The sequence below is a fragment of the Hippocampus bargibanti genome, linkage group LG05 (assembly GCF_051943395.1).
Source record: "Hippocampus bargibanti isolate YZ-2025 linkage group LG05, ASM5194339v1, whole genome shotgun sequence".
NCBI classification, from domain to species: domain Eukaryota; kingdom Metazoa; phylum Chordata; class Actinopteri; order Syngnathiformes; family Syngnathidae; genus Hippocampus; species Hippocampus bargibanti.
Genome location: NC_142738.1, coordinates 25488275 through 25496743, shown reverse-complemented (window position 1 = coordinate 25496743; position 8469 = coordinate 25488275). Strand labels below are relative to the sequence as shown.

The window sequence follows — 8469 nt, the reverse complement described above, 5'->3', positions numbered from 1 at the left end:
GATGTCAGTTAGGAAACAAAAAAGTGGTGTCGGTTGTCCTTTAAGATGAGATAAGAAAACCTTTATTTTTATTTTATTTATTTTGTACACTCATTATGTGTGCAATAGAATTCTGAACGGTGGCCCAATTGACCAGTGGTCAGCTCATTTACCTCACAGTTCAGAGGTCGTGGGTTCAATCCCCGCTCGGCCCGTCCTCTGCGGGGTTTAAAGGTTCGCCGGCTTCCTCCTATATTCCTCAAAGATGCATGGCAGGCTAATTGAACACTCGAAATTGTCCCTAGGTGTGGCGTGAATGGTTGTTCATCTTTGTGTGGCCTGCAATTGGCCTGCCAGTTCAGGGTGCCCCCCCACCCCCGTCTTGTGCGTGAAGACAGCTTTAATAGGCTCCAGCACCCCCTGCGACTCGCATGAGGATTAAGTGGTGTCATGATCTGGTTGGTGACCAACGGGTGGCGCTGTCGGCCCCGCCTGCACCTGCACCTACACAGGTGTTGGTCGTCCCAATTAGTGGCGGACTGTCACGTTCGGATTGGCGACCAACGGCCCTGCCTGCAGCCTCGCAGGTGCTGGTCGTTTTAATCAGTGACACTTAAAATGACTCCCGGCACGACCATCCGGTGTCGGTTCATTGTTTGTTGCATGCTTTGTCTGCAATCGCATGCATTGTATGTTGTCATGTGTTTGTTTAACCTTGGCGGACTTTTACACTTGGTTTTCTTTTGATACGTATTTCTGTTCAGATCATTTTGATGTTTTACTTTTTGCTCCTGCTGACCTTTATTTTAATACAATTTCTGAAACAACCTCCTGCTCCCTCCTGCCTGCTTTTTGGGATCCGCACCTGCCATCACCACCTTGCAAAACATGTGTCACAAGTGTCACTAAACAAAGTGTCTGTTTCGACAAACACAATTCAATATGAATTCATGTTGAAGAGTTTTATTGGGATTTTCAATTAACAGCATTGCCAAAACACATTCAAATTATGTCATGGAATCAAATAACTTCAAAATGAATGTCAGGGCTTACTGGATGGTTCAGAAAGGATCACATTAGGTTCGAGATGTCATGAGGAAGAAAACAAGGGGTAATTGGAGAAGATCTATCTTGTACCAATGGTTTACTTGTTATTTGTTTGGAAGAATCTTGAGGAGATGGGAGGTCCAGCACATGCACCCGGTGTTTTGTTGCCAGGCAGCAGGAAGTGAGTGTTAAATTGGGAGTGCAGAGAGGGAAGAGCAGACATAATCATATTGAAGAAGAAATGATAAGGAATCATTGAATTGGCTCCCTGCAGAGGATGATTTCCAGCTCTCCACGGTAGAGCTTCCCTCCATCAGACAGGCCCATGATGCTCTGCTTGTAGTCTGTCAGGTTCTTCAAATCTGCCTCCTGTAGGACATGCAGGAAAGGAGGAGGTGCAAAACATGTCACCAGCTTTAAAAAAATATTTCAATGATCAATCCCCTTGAACGTAGAAGCCGGAGCTACATGACAGGGTAAAGTTGAATTGACTATTATACACAAGTCATATTAATGGTAGATCCGGGACTTAAAGGACAACCGACGTCTCCGGACAAGTTGTGTCCATAATTTGTAAAATGACTTCTACTGGGTGTATTTTAATAAGATTCCACCGCATATAGCTATATTTTACGTTTTAAGACTTGCTCTGAATATTCAGGAAGTCTTGTTTTTGAGTTGGTTATGAGTCCGTACGTGATGTCATGAAAGGACCGCCCCCTGACCGAAAAAGACACATTGTAGCAGTCCTTCAATCACGCCAATGTATTTTGCTGTCCATGTTTGGTCTGAGAACCGTGTTGCACCCAAACACCGCCAGAAGAGGGCATCCAAGCTCCATATAAGGAATTTATCAGCCTGTGGAAGCGAAGGTGGCCACTGGAGGTCGCCATTTTGTGCCTCTTTTTTTTGGGGAGTGAGAGATTTTCCCCCACTATTGCCTCAAAATGGCACATATAATTCTTTAATCGATTGCAAACATGTATGCTTTCCTCTTCAGAACTATTTGAATCAGATTCATAACTGGATGTGTAACAAGAAAGCATATTCTCCGAATCTGAAGCCATTGTTTGGATTCTCCAGCAATGCAAGACGTCTTGGCGTGACGTCACAAACTGAGGGCGGGACTTTCTGAAAATACCCAATTCGCAGCTCAATTTTTTGCAGATTTTGGACAGTTTAAGTCATTGGTGTTTTGCAATTGAATAAAAATATACTGCATGTTTTGGGTATTTTAGATGCTATAAAACGTTTTTCTGATGTCAGTTAAGAAACAAAAAAGTGACGTCGGTTGTCCTTTAAGATTTGTATATATCATGATAGGGTTCCCATGATGTACTGTATTTGGATCCAGGATTTGAGATCTGAAAGACAGTCAGACAGGTTATGGTGGGTCGTTGGGGTAAATGGGGTGGACATGTTCAATTGGTCGTCATCAGCGCAGCAGTGGAACTAGAGACCATGATGACAAATGTTTTGGACGAGGGGTAGAGAAGGTAAACGGTAAAGAGAAGAAGACCAATCACATAACCCTGAGGGACACCTAGAGACCGTGGGGCAGTTTAGGAAGAGCAGTTGTTGATGCGTTTAAATTGTTTCCTGTCTGTAAGATATGAGCAAAGCCAGGTGAGGATTTTGTTGGAGATGTTTAGGGATTGCAGGTGAGAGAGTAGGGTGGAGTGGTTGATGGTGTCGAAGACAGCCGTAAGGTCGAGAAGGAGTCAGAGGAGATAAGTCATTAGAGTCATTTTGAAGTTTTGAGTTGTTCAGTGCAGAATCCAGATTGAAATTGTTCAAAGTGTTGCTTGTTTTCTGGATCGGTTCTACACCAGCAAAAGTTTATTTGCTCTCCCGGAATCTGTTGTTTAAGAGTTTCTATTATACTTTCCTGGCTAACCGGGATTTAAAATATCTCACGAGATAATAATATTTCCCATTGTCTTTCAGCCTCCTTTCATTGCCTTTCCCCTCTCATGCTGCTTCCAGATGTGTGTTTCCGTATTTAAGCATTTCACCAATCACATGTCAGCCGTCATTTGTTACCAGGATCAGAAATTTACCTGTATGTCACAATCAGTTCTGCGGGTCAAAGCGCTGACCAGCTCCTGGTAAACGTTGAAGCTTTTGCAAACTATGGACATCACTAACTCATTCACTGCCACACAATATGTTAATATGTATCCACTCTGGTGCCAGAGTTTTTGTCATTTTCACTCAAATTGTAGGACCCATAGAATACTGACTTTTAGGACTACATAAACATTCAAGAAGCCTTAGACTCTCTTCTTTCACCAGAAAAAAAGTTTATATCTAGCTTATTTGATTCGAGAGTTATCTGCAATGGAAGTGGGGCGGCTATACAAAAGGCAAATGATGCCCCCTCGTGGGAGGGAAAAACATTGCCAGAGGTCTGACCGGAGATTGATCCGCAAGAAAAACCAAAACCCGAACAAATTTGGGAATGGCGCTCCATGTCACGCTTTTCAATTCCTGATTAAATTTGGGAATGGCAGTGAATGAGTTTAGAAAGGTCGGACAGTAATTTCTTAGTTAACGGTACCCGTCGTGGACTTGTTGTAAATCACACCACACTTTTTTACAGTTGCAGCTGTGGATTGATTCAGACGTAGCATTACTGAAGGCCTAGCTATGAAATGCACGCCTCACCACTGGTTAGTTGTATTTATGAAAATAGTTTTTGTGTTATTTTGCCTATCTGTCAAAATATTATGTGAAACAAAACTGGGAGTAAAATAGGTTGGAAAGTGCTGCTGTGAAGTGCAAAACATCAAAAGCAGATAAAGCCTTGACCAAAACCCTTGCCTCACCGTCTTGTTTGTCAGACAAAGGTCTCGTAGCAAGGCGTCCAACTCTTTCTCATCAATGTAGCCATTTCCATCCTGTAGCAAGGCAGCAGAAACACAGGCACTGCTTTAATCCTTCCTTTCCTCACATTTTCAAATACATCATATGTCTGCTTCAGAACTGTTCTAAGAGTCACTTTATTAATTATTTCTTACGACCCTGATTAGACATTTAGGGTCATCCAATGCGAAAATTGTCATGAAAAATGCAGAGGTGGGAACCTCAGTAAATCATGCCGGTCCATCGTTCTCCAGGAGCTGTTTCACCTGTCTGTCATCATCAGTCCATCGTTATGTCAAGCCAATTATTCCGGTATCAATACATTACAGTTAATATTTTCTATTTCAGGACTACTTTGATGTAGCGTGTTGCTAATCCGTAATCTAATTTTCCCGTCATTCATCGGTAAAACATGTGTCCCTCTGTTTCTGTCAGGATTGACTGAATGCTCACCACTGAATAAACATTGAACCACAATGAAACATAGAAATGCACATTTTTCAAGATTTGTTTTTTTTTTAAATCGGCATAAAATAATGTGTTTATATTTTCTGTTTGTTCTATTTGAAGATAACAGAAAAGGATGATCTTTGTAGTTTTTTGACTGAAATGTGCCAGATAAAAGAAAACTTTTTACATCGCTTTGAGGAGACATCTGGTCAAGCAAAGTCGTGAGAAATTTAAGTAATGTGTGTAGCGCTCGACCATCATCGCATGCCATCACACACTCGAGACTTAATTTGAGGCTTTTGCTCCGAGCCTTGTTAGGGTTTAACGGACCAGACACCATGCTCTGTTACAGAATCACTGGCAGCAGCAGTTTGTGCTCCTGAAGCAGTACTTAGATCAAGATATGACACTCCATTTGGCCCCTAAACACACAAACACTGTCATCGATTCACACTTCACCTTGACTACCACCGCCTGGTCAAATTAGATTAGATGGACATTAAATTCATCTGTTGTGCGACATGGACAAATTAATTGTTATACATTTTAAATTGAACAGTCACCACTTTCTATCAAAAGTGAGGTGGGAACTTTAATTTGTTGTAAAGGCGACCTCATCATTATTTTGCACTGCTTAAATGAAGTGAAACACAGAGCGATGGTGCAATGCTGTGTGGGTTTACTTTCACTGACATGCAAGTGTCAAATGGCCGTATCTTATGTTGTCAATATTTTATAATCAAGACAGTAGAGAAAGACTACGACTACATAGAACGTAATATATAGTTCTGGTAAGATACACACTATTGGCTGAAGAGGAGAGTGCTAATAAACTATAGGATGTCACGTTTTGCAAGGTGGTGATGGCGGTTGCGGATCCCAAAAAGCAGGCGGGAGGGAGCAGGAGGTTGTGTTTGTCAAATTGTATTAAAATAAAGTTATCATGAACAAAATGTAAAACATCAAAGTCATCTGAATGGAAAAAATACAAAGTATCAAAAGAAAACCAAGATTAAAAGTCCGCCAATGTGAAACAAACACATGCACAGCATAGAATGCATGCACAATGCATACAATTGCATACAAAGCATACAACACATACAACAATGACCCGACAGCGAATGGTCGTGCCGGGAGTCCTTCTGAGTGTCACTGATTGGGAACGACCAGCACCTGCGAGGCAGCAGGCAGGGCTGACAGCGCTACCCGTTGGTCGCCAATCCGAGCGTGACAGTCCGCCACTGATCGGGATGACCAGCACCTGTGCAGGTGCAGGTAGGGCCAGCAGCGCCACCCGTGCTCGCCAACCAGATCATGAAAGTACCCCACCTTCAAGGGACTGCTTCCAGAAGTCCCAACAGTCTCCCAAAAGGTCCAACTCGCCAGGAAACGATGGTGGAGACGGCAACCGTTGCCTCTCCAGCATATAATGGGCGGCGGCCTGATGGGAACGGGACTCAGCCTGGGGTGGACGACGACGCGGCCCGGATCGTCGTGGACGTGTGTGCGACCCTTCTCGCATGATCACGTGACGACGCATGGCGCGACGTGGACGTTGCATTGCCAGGCGCAGAGTGGCACCCCGGACGGCTGTATGGGCACGGGTCTCGACCGGACGTTGGCGTGGACGTTACGGCAGGTCAAGTGACTCAATTCAAACTCGACGCAGCGTGGGCTACCGTGGACGCGAACTGCCCGGCACCGGGGAAACGAGACCAGTCCATAGCAGCTCCGGGATCCAGCGGTGAGTGGGGTCTCGGACTGACGTGGACGCGGACGTTGCAAGGCTCGTCGTGGATGCGACTCAATTCAACATGCACGACGACAGCGTGGCTGGACGTGGGCGTGCAGTGCCACACCCCCAGTGTCACCCGACCCGACGTGGATATGCAAGCGGCAACACTTGTCGTGGACGTGAGCGTGAACCTTTTCACACAATCACGGGACGAAGAATCGGCTCGACATGGACGTTGACTGCCAGGCACAGGGTGGAAATGAGACCGGTCCATTGTATCTGCGGGATCCGATGGTTGGTCGCGTCATTGTTGTATGTGTTGTATGCTTTGTATGCAATTGTATGCATTGTGCATGCATTGTATGCTGTGCATGTGTTTGTTTCACATTGGCGGACTTTTAATCTTGTTTTTCTTTTGATACTTTGTATTTTTTTCCGTTCAGATGACTTTAATGTTTTAAATTTTGTTCATGATGACTTTATTTTAATACAATTTGACAAACACAACCTCCTTCCTGCTCCCTCCTGCCTGCTTTTTGGGATACGCAACCGCCATCACCACCTTGCAAAACGTGACATAGAATAATAATTCCCCCAGTAAGGATGAATTATTCACATTCCCTGAAATATTTCTACGACCATTAATAATTTTCAACAGTTCTTGTCACTAGATGTTATGTTCCCCAACTCATCCATTTATCTGCTCCCCCCAACCTGAGAGTAGGGACCTATCATAGCTGTGTCCGGCGCCGCCATGGCTGGACATTAGGGATATATAAATAGGGCCGATACGACCAGTCAGACTTTAGTTCGCTGACGAAGCCTCTTGGATAGGAGGCGAAACGGCCGAAACCTTCAAATTTGTACAGATAACGGCTGAAGAAACCTTCTCATCGGTGGACCACTCCTGTACGACTGAGAGCTTACACACACTAGTTGTGTTATATTTTATATGCAAAGTGATTTGCCCTAGCTGCAGCTATTGCACAATGTGCCCTATAAATTAATTTGTATTGAATTATTCCACTTTCACGCTGACACTTATTAAATTGTGCGGTCCAGAAATACAATCGAATTTTAAATTAACAACCTACCTTGTCATAGTATGTGAAGATTGCATTGAATTGCTCACTGGTCAGCTTGACACCCTGTAAAAATAAAAAGGTGATTGTACTCTCATTTCAAGGTGACAATGAATAATACATATACCGAATCAACAAGAAATATCACACAATTCTTTGTCTGTTCTTCATGTGCAGTACCTGGAATTTCAGCAGGAAATTCTCCTGAACAGGTAAAAGTCTGGGAGAGTGGTAAATTTAATCAATGAACTCAAGTCATTTATATCAAGATGCAGATAATGGGTTTCAATCCAAACATGACCAGAGAAAAATGAATTTGCACATTACCTTGCCATCTCTGAAAGGCCTAGTTTTCCGTCTCCATTCAGATCAAACATCCTGAGCTACAAAGCACAGCAGCAGTCGGAAGAAGCAGAGGTTAATGCAGTCGATATGACAAAATGGTGAGCAATATCAAGATGGATAGTAGTTGAGTCAAGTTTTCAAATTGCATCTATACTTTGCAAAAAAATACTGGTATAACCTAAAGTTGTCTTCAAGGTGGGCTGGGATTTTTTTTCACATCAGCCTGAATTAACACAGTATTTAAACATTTTCATTGTGTTTTAACTAAATGAACAATTTTCGACGATTCATACACAGCCAGCTACATCTCAAATGCTGCATCAATTTCCAACGGTATTCTTCTGCACATCCTCACAGATGTGCTGAAGTGAATCCATGTGTGATGTCAACCTGCTTCAGTAAATCAGGTCAGGTCATCTCTGAGGCCTCCAAGAAGTAGCAGATGTTAGCACATCTGGCTTGTGAATACACAACCTGCAGGACACCAGCTGCCAAGACTGCTCAAGTGCAAAATGGAGGTCCCCGGAGTAAAATTATATTTTAAATAAATGTTAAAAACGTCAACTTTCATCACGGTAGATTTTTGCATTTTTTTTTATTCATAGTGGGCTTAAAATATATAAATAAATAATGACCGATGACAGCCTAAATACATGTTACACCTTCCCATCTACAAATTGCATTTAATAATTACCTTGTACAAATTTCGGACACAAATATATACACAGCGTAACATGTTTTTGCAAGAGCTTTCACAAATGGAAAAGAGCCTTACTATGGTCTGCGTGTACTCATTAAGCTTGTGCTCGTCGTAGTTTCTTTTAGCCTTCTTCAGGAGGTCCGAGAGAAAGCCCTAGGCGCACACACACACACACACACACGCACGCGCACACACACACACACACACACAAAATCAGATATGAAAGCAAACATTGTAAGAGGAGAATCAGTGTGGAAGGGAAATCT

The 8469-nt window shown here is 43.2% G+C and overlaps 1 protein-coding gene across 1 annotated transcript in view; it reads right to left on the bottom strand.

The window, feature by feature from the left end:
- Positions 1-932: 932 nt before the first annotated feature.
- Positions 933-8469, bottom strand: part of calb2a (calbindin 2a) — a 46552-nt gene continuing 39015 nt past the window's right edge. The window contains exons 6-11 of the mRNA XM_088997458.1: positions 8279-8356; positions 7486-7541; positions 7339-7378; positions 7171-7224; positions 3855-3926; positions 933-1395 (exon numbers count right to left, since the gene is read on the bottom strand). Coding sequence (XP_088853584.1) covers positions 1279-1395; positions 3855-3926; positions 7171-7224; positions 7339-7378; positions 7486-7541; positions 8279-8356 — 417 coding nt within the window. The 3' untranslated portion in view covers positions 933-1278. The remainder of the gene's footprint in view (positions 1396-3854; positions 3927-7170; positions 7225-7338; positions 7379-7485; positions 7542-8278; positions 8357-8469) is intronic.